The sequence below is a fragment of the Pteropus medius genome, unplaced genomic scaffold (assembly GCF_902729225.1).
Source record: "Pteropus medius unplaced genomic scaffold, Ma_sr-lr_union100, whole genome shotgun sequence".
Taxonomy (NCBI): Eukaryota; Metazoa; Chordata; class Mammalia; order Chiroptera; family Pteropodidae; genus Pteropus; species Pteropus medius.
The window spans coordinates 32,827,107-32,839,547 of NW_024340696.1; the positions used below are offsets into that span (position 1 = coordinate 32,827,107).

The 12,441-nt window shown below is 34.0% G+C and overlaps 1 protein-coding gene and 2 pseudogenes across 3 annotated transcripts in view; 1 reads left to right on the plus strand and 2 right to left on the minus strand.

Moving 5' to 3' along the window:
* Positions 1–503: 503 nt before the first annotated feature.
* Positions 504–12,441, plus strand: part of KPNA5 (karyopherin subunit alpha 5) — a 45,762-nt gene continuing 33,824 nt past the window's right edge. The window contains exons 1-5 of one of the 3 annotated variants that reach the window (XM_039870949.1): positions 524–678; positions 4,674–4,760; positions 5,693–5,826; positions 7,234–7,335; positions 7,460–7,559. In XM_039870949.1, the coding sequence (XP_039726883.1) occupies positions 4,757–4,760; positions 5,693–5,826; positions 7,234–7,335; positions 7,460–7,559 (340 nt within the window). In that variant the 5' untranslated portion in view covers positions 524–678; positions 4,674–4,756. Of the gene's footprint in view, positions 679–4,673; positions 4,761–5,692; positions 5,827–7,233; positions 7,336–7,459; positions 7,560–12,441 lie in introns of all 3 variants that reach the window. The other 2 variants (XM_039870939.1, XM_039870960.1) reach the window with 2 other exon arrangements.
* LOC120610680 (uncharacterized) lies at positions 1,729–1,844 on the minus strand (annotated as a pseudogene).
* On the minus strand, positions 9,986–10,703 carry LOC120608978 (PEST proteolytic signal-containing nuclear protein-like; annotated as a pseudogene).

Genomic DNA, 12,441 nt, shown 5'->3' on the forward strand with positions numbered 1-12,441 from the left:
TTTAGAGTACTTTATCTGGAATCATTTATTTCATTTATCAGCAACTACTTTCTTGTCAAAAATCCACGGATGTTGTAGAATCCAAAATTTTAAAATAGCAAATTGAAAAGCTTGAAACAAAGAAGAGCATATAGGAAGAAGTTAATGAGGCTGAAGAAGGAAAGAGCCTCTGTAAAAGCTCCTAAGGCTCCGTGAGGCTGGGGTTTTTATCCGTTGTGTACACTGTTGTAGCCTCAATATCTAAAACAGTGCCTGACACAGATGGATGGTTGGATGGATAAATGCAAGCTCAAACGCGTGAGTGAACAACTGCACGGAGGACTAGGGCAGTAGGATACGTTTCTGCTGCAGCCACCGCGCCCGGTTTAAAATCCAGGAGTCCGTGCAGACGCTGGCTCCTCCTTCGGTGGGTGCGGCTGGGCGCGGCGTCTCTCCGCCCTGCTGCGGGTCTGTGCAGCCGCCTCCGCCACCGCGGCCGCTGCGGTCGCCGCATGCAAGGGCTTCTGGGAGCCGAACCTCGGGGTCTCGGGGAAGGGGCGCAGGTGGCCGCCATCTTAAGTTGCAAACCTAGTCGCTACGCTCAACGCTAGGGGCGGAGTGGCGACCCCACTGTCACCCGCAGCAGACGCCGCAGCGGGGGGCTGGAGGTCAGGGAACCGGATAGTGCAACTTTAATGGGTAAGTGGGAGTGACGCAGGCTAGGTTGGGTGAGCCTCGGGTTTGGTCATTTGGGGAGCTACTGGTTCCTAGGCCACTATTTTTATTTACCCCTTTTCTTGCGAAGGGTTTTGGACCAGGCTGTGTCTGGGGTTTTCTCATGGTTCCCTTAAGGGAGATAGCGGTGGCGGGGGCGTGGCAGCCGGACCTTTCTCTTGCCAACGCGTAAGGGCGGGGAGTCCAGATCCTCTTAGCAACGCTGGTCCTCGGAAGGAGCTTCAGGCAGCCAGTCTCATCTACTCGCCCCTCTCTTTCACGGTTTCTCAGTATTTTCTCTTCTCGGTGTGTGCTCTTATCAACGTTGACAACTCACTTCTGGAACTCAGCCTCTGTCTGTGTCTGGCAGCTTGTTAAAAGTACCATAGTGTCCAGAATAAGGCAGATTCGGTCCCGGGGGCCTACAGGTTGCACCTTCTACATTGGCCAGCTGCCTTCCTTCACTGGGATGCAGATGCCTGGAAGGGTTTAGTCCTAACACTGGCAGGTGTGGGTTAGGTACCTCTCAGGAATATTGTCTTTCAACTCCCGTCCAAGACGAAAATTTAGTAGTTTCCTCGAAAATGTTTAAGATATGAAAGGATCTGAAAGCTGTGAAATGGAACAGTGATACTTCAGAAAGATATATGACATTGGCTTTTACTCTTGGGCTTTTGTAACGCATTATAAAAAACTTCTGACAATGTGTCTTCATTACAACACTCAATGATTCATATTCTGTAGGAAAGTGACTTAGTTTCTGGGTAAACAAGACAGTTCTTTTCTTTAGATCTTGAGTACTGCTTTGTCGGTTGTAGGGGCTGTAGTCGACACACTTTCCCCCTTCATACGGATCTTGTAATTTTACTAATAGGCACCCAAACCCATAGAGATAGAGACTATGGGCACAGGAAATCCCATTAATAGATGTAAAAAAATTTTTTAGATTACAGTTCTTTGCTCATCAACACAGTTTTTCAAAGAGCTAAATAAAAAATAAGTTTATGCCTGAAAATTCCTCTATTCTCCAACTTTGAAGTGTCTGAATAGCATTTCTTATATTTAAAATAACTTATACGAGACAGTAGCTTTTATTAAACTGATAAGTACAAATACTACACTTGATCTTAGCCAAAAGGCTGCAGAGTGATGACAGCAGTCTTATAAATATAGTATTCAAAGTTATTTTCCAGAGAACGAAACTATCTCACTGGGTGAGGCACCTTTAGAGATCACTGTCTGTAGGCTTTATGTCCTCTTTAAAGCAACTGCAGCAAGAATGCAGGTGTTAAATAAGAGGCAAGAAGTTAGTACTGTAGAAGAAAAAGGAACAAACGATAAAGGCGTTGTTGGGGCTAGATTTTATTTGGTTAACATTTATATTGAAAGGTTTTAATGTGGACTCCCTGATTAATTGTCTTAAAAGTAGTGTCTAGTGTGTGTGCTGGGGGAAGGTACAAGGTGACTTAATCAGGTGTGGGGAGAAGAGTATTAGAACTTCCATTAGTTTACTTTTTAAAACTATTTAAAATTTTTTTATTTGTGAATTTTATAATGGGATAGTTTATTAGGCTAGTAATAAGTGTATATTAATAAATAAACATTGAGGATGAATGCACAAATATATTTTGCATACATAAGGATATGTGATCAAAAAGTTTAGAAGCCAAGGGCCTAGATAAGGCCTAATGTATAGGTGATAAATATTTTTAAGAGGATTATTGCTGTGAACATTTAATTTTCTAAAATATTTAATACTTATTGAGTGTAATTCAGCAACTAATGTTGAAGCTCAGTTTGCTCTGTGATGAACTCTAATCTCTATTTTCCCCTCCAACAGACTAAGCTCTTATTAATGAGAAAGAATTTTTATGAATGAAATAATTAGAGAACAATGCTATACATTGTTATTAATTAAGTTTGAGCTGTTTCTAATGACAAGTATTTCTAGGTGCATGCAGCATTGCTGAAATTAATTCATTAAATATTTTAAAGAGGGATTTGGGCCAATTATAAATGTACTTTAGTAAGCTGGAATATACATATGTTAAGTTCAAAGGCACAAAGTACCTTTTAAATCATTCTGAAGTCCTCAGCTTATTCTGTTCTACCTTTAGCTACACCACTAATGAAATTTCTTTCCTATCTTTACCAGTGACCTAATTATCAAATCTTATGTCTTGTGTGATAATTGGCCTATTGTAGGCACTAATATTTGCTAGGTGAATCAGTAAACACATAAATTAAGTGGCTTGTTTTTATTGCTACCATAAGTGAAATACTCTTTTACCTTTTGAATTCCTTTCTCTTTCTCATGACTCTTATTTTCTGCTGGTTCTTCTCTTTCTCTGACCTATTTCTTTTTGGTCTCCTTTGCTCTTTCCCACTAAAATATGAAAATCCTCAAAATTTCACCTTTGGTCATCTTTCTTTTATAGCTCTACATGATCTTGGATGATCAGTCAGGACTCTTCTCCTGAGTTTTGACCCATATTTTTAACCATCTATAAGTCAGATTCTCCTGTATGTGCCCTAAGTACTATAAATTTAACATGTTCAAAATGAACATCACTATACACCTATAGAATGGCTACAACCACAAAACTCCTGCCAATACCAAGTGTAGACAGGATGCAGAGCAACAAGAACTCTTATACATTGATGATACAAAATGAAACAGTTACTTCGCAGTTTGGCAGCTTTTTATGAAATGTGAAACATACACTTGCCATATTATCTATCAGTCCTACTCCTAGATATTTATCCAAGAAAGACGAAAAGTTATATTTACACAAAAACCTGTACATGAATATTTATGATAGATTTATTCATAACTGCCCTAAACTAGAAATAACCTAAATGTTCTTCAGCTAATGAATGGAATAGATTGTGATATATTCATACAGTAGGATACTACTCAATAGTAAGAGGGAATAAACTAGTGGTACATGCCGATAATATGGCCAACTCACAAATACACTATGCAAAATGAAAGAAGCCAGTTCAATACTACATCCTGTTATTCCATTTATGTGAAATTCAGGAAAAGGCAGAACTCTGGAAGTAGAGAGCAAATCAGTGGTTGCCAGGTGTTAAGGGTCCGAAGAAGGCTAATAGGAGCAGCCTTAGTAAATATTTGGGGGATGATAGAACTGTTCTGTATCTTAATTGTGATGGGTACATGCCTGTGTATTTGTTAAATTCATAGAGCTGTATACAAAAAGAGTGCTTTTACCATATAGTTAAAAAAAAATTGAATTCATTATTTTTGTCTCAAAAACAAGTAGGCAAGCAAACAAAACCATCACTCTGATCCTCTATCTTTATTCTGTTTTGGGTTATTTTGTCATAATACTAAAATAGCTCAAACTAAAAACCATGTCGTTATCCTCAATTCTCATTTCTCCTCACCACATGTTCCTTAAATTCATTTGGCCTCTAACTATTGAATCAGTTTCCAAAATGTTTCCGGAATCAAACTGTCTTCTATATTTCCAGTGCAACTACTAATTTAATTTAGGTCTTCATCATCAAGGTTTGAAACAGCCTTCTCTTTAATTACTTTACTTCTGTTTCTTAGGATTGAGTCCTCTTTCTCAACCATATTGTAAGAGCCATATATGTTCTTATCTACCGTTATAGCTTTATCTCCTACCCCTTCTTACATGTGTCCTCTTGTTCAGGCATACAGAATTTCTTACTTTTTTGTATTTATGTCCGGACACCTTCAGGAACTCTGTCTTTATATATATTCCATCTGCTTGAAATGCTTATTTCTTCCCTTTTCACTCTTTGTCCTTTTCCCTGGGAAATTTTTGCTAATACTTTAAAATAGGATAACTGAGATTTTCTGAGCTCCTTAAGGCATAGTTTGTAGCTATGTGTTCTGTGCTGTCATAGGAGTGAATGCATATATTTTAGTGTACTTTACTACTTAAATAGAATTTGCCATTTCATTAACCTAATCTCTTCTACATTAGGGATGGCAGATAAATGGCAGCCTCCTCTCTGATCAATTTTTTTCATAAGTGCTAGTTGATCACAACATTCTCTCTTGTTGGACATGGATATGTTCTCAGAATTTATCAAAATTACATTCTGGATAGCCATTAATTATCTCTCATGTTAAATTCAAGTTGAAACCCTGCGTTAGACTCATTATTTTAATGTGTAAATCCAGGATTGGTTATAATATCAGTAATTTAGTATTCATTTCAGAGAGCAAAATGTCCATATACTATTATTAAAGTGTTTATAATTTTTCTAAAAGTAAAACTATTACATCTATTTCAAACATAAAATTTCATATTTGTATAAAATAAATATTTTAAGTATGCTTATTTGCTTATATAAATAATAATATTTTAAAATACATTTGTAATAAAACTTTAAAAATAAAGTATATAAGTATTTTAGTATTTAAAAGAAACTAATTATACTATAGTAATGAAAACTGGCATTGCAGCCATGACTCAAGTCATAACCTGTGTGGCCTTAATTCTTAAGCAGTGCCTTTAGTAAATGAAGGAAGCTGGACCCCAGTAAATATTTGAGGTGTGCTTATTGAAGCCTGATACCATATTCCATTGAAAATAAGACACATCATTACTGGTTATTTCTTGATCTTGCCAGAATCTGTAATTTAGAATTTTTTTACACAACTATTTCCTGGCTGACAGTGATTTTAAGATGCATCCCACTTAAGAAAGGTTAAAATACCAGGGATGCATGCATCTTAGATTCATGGAAATTAGGGTAATGGCTTTGTCTATGTTTAGACCAGAATCTGCTATTTGTTTGATAGTTTAGTACTAAAATATTTAGTCATTTTTTTCCAATTTGATGTGGAAATGAGGGAATGTGTTCTTTGTACATAATTTTCAGAGGGGGTTTTGTGCCTATTTAATCGGTGAGCCTGAATTTAGTAGCCCCAGGGTAAACATTTCATGTTATTTTGATAGTTATCAGTATCTATTCTTTTTTCTTTCCCAACCTTAAGATGCCATGGCTAGTCCAGGGAAAGATAACTATAGGATGAAAAGTTATAAGAATAAAGCCCTAAATCCCCAAGAGATGCGTAGACGAAGAGAAGAAGAAGGAATACAGCTTCGAAAACAAAAAAGGGAAGAACAGGTCAGTGTTTTAAAATAATTCTCTGTTTAACACAAAAACATTATATGCAGATTTTAGAAGTTGTATTATTATTGTGAATTTTTAGATAATTTTAATTGAAAATTGTTTTAGGAAATCGAATATAGAGAAATCTATTTTTACATTTATTGGACATCAGGAATATTAGCAAATTCGTGAATCAGATTCCTGTGCTATTTTAAATCACCGACAGGAATGGCTTTTCTGTTGTATCAATAAATATTTATGTTAATTATATTTCTACTCCAATGCTAAGAGAATTTTACTCTTGAGCCTATTTAGATCATTTCCATTTGTCATTGTAACATTTTTCTCTTAAAAAAACATTATTTCATTTGTTGCTTTATGATTTTCATTGCTCATGCCCCTAAGTTAATTATAATGTTTTTCCTATGCTACTCATACAGTTTTTCCTATAATCTCATCAGCCAGATCTCTTAGCTTTCTGTGTTTGAATTTTGTCTGTGTGACATAAGGGAAAAAAAATCATTTAAAAGAGTACATCTCAACATTTTTCATTTCAAGATATATTTACATTTAGAATTTGTAAATAATAAGGAGGATTCGATCCTCAGATACATGAATTAAAACTAATGTGTGAAAAGGACTAGCAATGAAGATGGTAGAGAAAAAGGCCTGTTGTAGAAATATGATTATAATTTGACATCTCTCTATCTGTACTAGCTAGTGTAGACCCTACTATGTTATCATAGGTGCTCAAAAAAAATCTGTTGAATGAATGATTAGATCCATGTGTACAGACTGAAGAAGAGCAGAATTTATTTAGTTATAAAAAGTATAAGTTTTTTTACCCTCAATTTTGATATAGGAGATGTCCCCTTAAATCTCCATTAGTCACCATATCTCTTTCCTGCTCTCTTTTTTAAAAAAATTTTATCCATTGTTGAATTAATAAGCATAGGGCCATCTTTCTTGAGAGTTCTCTATTCCTTGTTAATCTGATATATTAGTTCTGTTAATATACCACATTATCTTTCCCATGTAACAGATTTACTTTTTAATTAAGATTTTCTTAGAAAAATTTTTAGACATCTCATAATCCAGTGTGGGCATATGTGCTTTTTCACATGCTATAATATGTCAGTGTGTATTCTACGGATGGGACTGGCCTTTGGTGGTAAAAGATCTGATTAAGAATGACCCAAAGCATTCTACAAGGCAAGAGCCAACCTAGCCCAGAAAGTCTTAGCTTTGTGTTGATAATTTAGGTCTTCATCATATAGCGATTGGGAAATGCTAAAATATTCAGAATTTTAAATGATAAAACAAACTAGTTTGTTTTATTGACTTAAATGAAAAATATAATTTCATGGGAATGCAGTGTTTTAAGGAAAGCTCAATGTATAAAGTAATTTCTCTTTATTACAGCTGTTCAAACGCAGAAATGTCTCTTTGCCCAGAAATGATGAATCTATGCTAGAAAGTCCTATCCAGGATCCAGATATAAGTTCCACTGTACCTATTCCAGAGGTAGATATTACAAAAATCTATTTCAAATTATACTTTAACAATATTTCAAAAATAGTGGATGCAGCAAATGCTATTCATGTAAAATATTTAAATGATAAATTAATTTTATTTTTTTCTATTTTAGGAAGAAATTATTACCACAGATATGGTTCAGATGATTTTTTCTAATAATGCTGACCAACAACTAACAGCAACACAGAAATTTAGAAAACTGCTTTCTAAAGGCAAGAATTATTTTCAGTATCCTTATTTGATATTACAAGATTTTATTGTAGTGTTTTATTTATGAGGTATTTTTTATTTTAAGGCACTTTTCTTTGACAGGCGCTCTCAATTTTTCTTTAAAATATGTTTTTTAATTTTTCGTAGTTTTCTTATTAAAATTATTGGAGTGACATTGGTTAATAAAATCATATAGGTATACAATTCAGTACTACATCATATGTGTATTGCATTATGTGTTTACCACCCAAGGTTAAATTTACTCTGTCACTATATATTTGACCCCCCTATCTACCTCTCCGCCCCGTTCCTTCTGGTAACCACTAATCTGCTGTCCATGTGTCTCTGTTTGTTTATCATGTTTGTTTGCTGCTTTCAGTTTTATATCCCACATATAAGTATGCCAAGAAGATATACAAATGGCCAACAGACATATGAAAAGATGCTCAACTTCACTAGCTATTAGGGAAATGCAAATCAAAACCACAATGAGATACCACCTCATACCTGTTTGAATGGCTCTCGTCGACAGGACAAGTAATAACAAGTGCTGGAGAGGTTGTGGAGAAAAAGGAACCCCCAGACACTGCTGGTAGGAATGTAAATTGGAACAGCCACTATGGAAAACAGTATGGAGGTTCCTCAAAAAATTAAGAATAGAATTACCGTATGATTCAGCAATTCCCCTTCTGGGCATTTACCCAAAAAACTTGAAAACACTTATCCGCAAAGATATATGTACCTGATGTTTATAGCAGCGTTATTCATGGTGGTCAAGACATGGATTCAGCTGAAGTGTCCAATAGATGATTGTTTAAATACATTTTTAGATAACATTTGTTTTTTAAAAAACATATTATGAAAGTAACACATGTTGATTGTGGAATATTTGCAAATGTAAAAGAATTAAAAGAAGCAAATATAAAAATCATTATTTCTATTGCCAAGAAACAAAGTTATAGAAACATATTTTTAAATTCCTGTAGAAATATTTTCCAGACGTAATTTTTTAAATGACAGCATAACATCATAGTATGATCAATCAATCAGACCTTTAATTTTTCCCAGTTTTTTTCATTTGACAAATTTATTGGTATTTTGGTAAAGACATTTATCTCAGTCATTTCTGTTTCCCATCTTGACCTTACTATTTCATTTAAGTCAAGAAAATATGTAGGAAAGGGATGTTATTTTAACGTAAATTTTAAAATGGATAAAAATGATAAGTTTGCCTACATTAAAGCAAATTGAATTAATGTATCTTAATTTAATTAAATCATCATGTAAGTAAGAACTGATAGATAGTTCTATGCATATTTCCATTGTTTTACTTAGGGCTTACTCTAAACTTAAATGGAAGTGAACAAAGTGTTAGGAATACATACATGCGCTTCTCTGGAATTATCTATTAAAAGACCTGAGCAGGTAATTACCACCATTAAGACAGTCTGAAGCTGCTGCCTATAAATATAACATTATAGGATTTTTTAAGGAAATTATTATACTGTATTTTTCTTTTATCTATGACTGTGTCTTTAAGGATGTGTTTAACTTTCACATTAAAAAAGAATTCATATACTATACAAAAATACAAAAAACCAAAATAGAAATAACCCTATAACACACAGCTCTGACAAAGTATATGTGGTCAAAGATTCCGTAAAATGATTTTCTTCTATTTTCAGTACCTAAAATTTGGTTTTGAGAGGCCATTGGTTAATATGTATACACTTAAACCATATTATTGGACCAAATAAGAATTCCTATAGTAAGTTCAAATCAAATTGGATTTCAAAAGTTAGTAATCTAAATGTTTTGACAAAGTTTTTCTTCTTCATACAATGTTGCTTTTTCTGGGGTTTGTTACCTTTTAAAATATAAAAACATCCAGATATTTAAGTATTATTTACATTTAAAATTTTTGGAGGTGGTTTGTATTTTAAAAGGAACAGCTTTCTTATGACTTGCCTCAAGATCTGGTGGAAATGCTTATAGGAACTAACTAATAAGAAAAACTAAGAGAAGCATATTCAAAATACTGATTTACTTTGGTAGCAAATGGTCGTTCTTTGAAGACTAATGAAGATAGACAAGACTTGTTAGGGGGAAGTGTGCTATTTCAAATACTTAACAGTTTACATAAAATTAAAAAAAAATTTTTAAAGAATTAAGCATCTGTATCCACTGATAGTAATGCAATATTCAGTTTATGACTTAAAACAAAACAAATGCCCACTAGGAAATAAAGTAACATTTTAACAATATAAGGCTGTTCCGGGGAGCCAGAATTTTTAGATTAATAAGGGAGTTAGAGAGGAATTGCTTACAGTTTAAACAGACAATACTTTTTGCTTCTTTCTTAATGTGCTAATAGTTGTATCTAAAAAAATATGCAGTTCTTAAAAAGGTATCATTTCTGATTTTTAAAATTATCTGTAACCTTTGGAAACTAATCACATGAAACTACAAAATTAGCAGATGTCTTAAAGTCTGTGTATAAAACATAAATTACCTCTAATTTCAAACTGTCATTTATTAGTATACCACTGTCTTAAAAAAAAAAAAAAGTGGCTCCAAAGATAGTCTTATACCATTCTTTAAAAAGGAAACTGTTCCTTTTAACTTCATACCCACCCCACACCCCAGTTTCAAAACACATTATTTAATTGTCTTGGCCACTGATATTTCATAGCTTGCATAGCTTCTGGTTATCAGAAAACCCATACTTTCCTTTATTTAAGGAGTTTTGTCCTGTTGACGTTGATGTATCGCTTCCAGTATCCTTCATCCTCATCTTTGCTTCTGGAGGCATTTTTTCTGGTTCACTATCTTCATCTTCATTAACAGCTGCTGTTACTGAAAGGGTTTTTGGAGGGAGAGTTAGAAAAGTTTCCTTAGGCTTTCCTGATCCAAGTTTGAGGGATATGGCTGAGGCTTTCTTTGTCAAATGGCAAATCCAGATGTGGAGATCTCTGTAGGCTTTGTTGGGAGGTCTGTTCAGTGCTGTGACTGGAACTTCCCCCTCCATTACTGGAGGAAATAATCTTAGTTTTCACAGGATTTTCTGCTTCTCCTTTAGGTCTGCCGGTGGCGCCAGCTCACTACAGCTTCTCAGGCTTCTCCCCTCTCTCCTTCCCCTCCACCATTTTTCCCATCAAGTCCTCCCTGCACATTTTCCCCCAATTTTTGATGATCATAAAGCTCTATAAATCCTCAATCAACCTAAAACTTCCTTAGTATAAATTTATAAAGTAAAACTGTGGGTCAAAGGAAATAAACAGCGTGTTAATTTATACTCCTATCTTCAGTTTGTATGAGTATTCATTTCACTGTTTTTATTAACATGACTATCTTTAAAAAAAACATGCTATGCATTAGCATATTGAGTGGCATTTTCAAGTACTTAAATATTTTTCTTTAATTATTGACTTTTGTAATTCATAATTTACCTGTTTATGTTATTTATCAAATTTTATATTGTTTATAAAAATTACTTATTAAACAAACATTTACCCCTTAGTCTATCTGGTGTTTTGTATATGGAATTAATGGAATTAGTTACTAACTATACTGAGTTGTATATGTGAACTGATAAGAATTTTGAAATTGCCCGTGGCTAGCTGCCTTATTTTCCCGAGAGAGACAGAATTTAGTAAAACCTGAGGAATAAAAGAAATCTTGTGTTCAGGTCAGCTAAGATCACAAGGCTTTTGCTTTTGCTTTCTTATTGTAGTTCTGCTTTGTAAGTACATTCAACCTTTGTTTTCCATTTCTTCGAAGCTCACATAGCTTAGCAATGTTAGGAAATCCTTGTATAATTGAGAATCGCTTCCTCTTCTTTATCAGATTCCGCATTTTGGGGTTTTGAATTTGATATTATCTTTTTAAATCACGTTAATGTTCATTATATTCTCTTTCAAGATTTCTTTTTCATATATGCATTATATTATAACCAATTAGCAAAATTTATTTAGATTTAGTTCTGTTTAAGAATGTTAACATTCTTATGCCGCCAGTATTTTTATACTGCAACTTGCCCATTAAATTCTTTAGTCATAAGATTTTATCTTCATTTGCCCAAATTCCTCAGGGTCTTCTGTTTCTTTTAAACTGTAATATCTTTTTCAAAGAGCCACTGATTTTTTTTCTGTTTCTTTATAGTGTTATTATGCTTCCCCAATTGGGCACAGAGCAGGAATTAAAGGTGCTTTCTTTTACCGATTGATGTCAGATTCTGCCAAATATATCAGGTCTAGAAAAATATTAGATTTACTGTAATTTTACTTGAACCATCACTGGTAGAAACATGGGACAGGAGCTAGAACTAGAATTCCTCTGATGTAAGTTATGATAGTGACATTTAGCTAGAATCTCCTATTTACTTCTCTATCAGGGCCAGCCACTCCTGTGGGTATAAATCATAGATTTTCCTTTTCTTAAATTCCAGTTTTTAAAGAAATTTCTCCATTTTTGTTGCTGTCGTTGTGGAGGACTCTTGCTTAGTTTTAAGTGCTGAAGCAGATAGTCCCCTATTTTACTTATGTTTATATTGCCACATTGATTGAACATCTTCTCTATGATAGTTGATCACCTTTAGAAGATAACATAGCTATTATTCTGTCAATTAATATAATTCCAATGTAAAAGTTAATAATAGTTCATGATACCTGTTAGAATAACTGATGATCCAAGTGCACTTTGTTTTCTTTTAGATGAAATTAACCATAAAGTAATTTGCTAGGAAGAGACCATATTTGGATTCTTAAATCTCTCTATATATCCAAAATTTATATTTGTTTATCACATATTTAAAGCTGACAGTTCCCATACCCACTTCTCTCACCCTCTAAACCAGAAAACCCACTGTTTTCTTCCTTCTCTCAA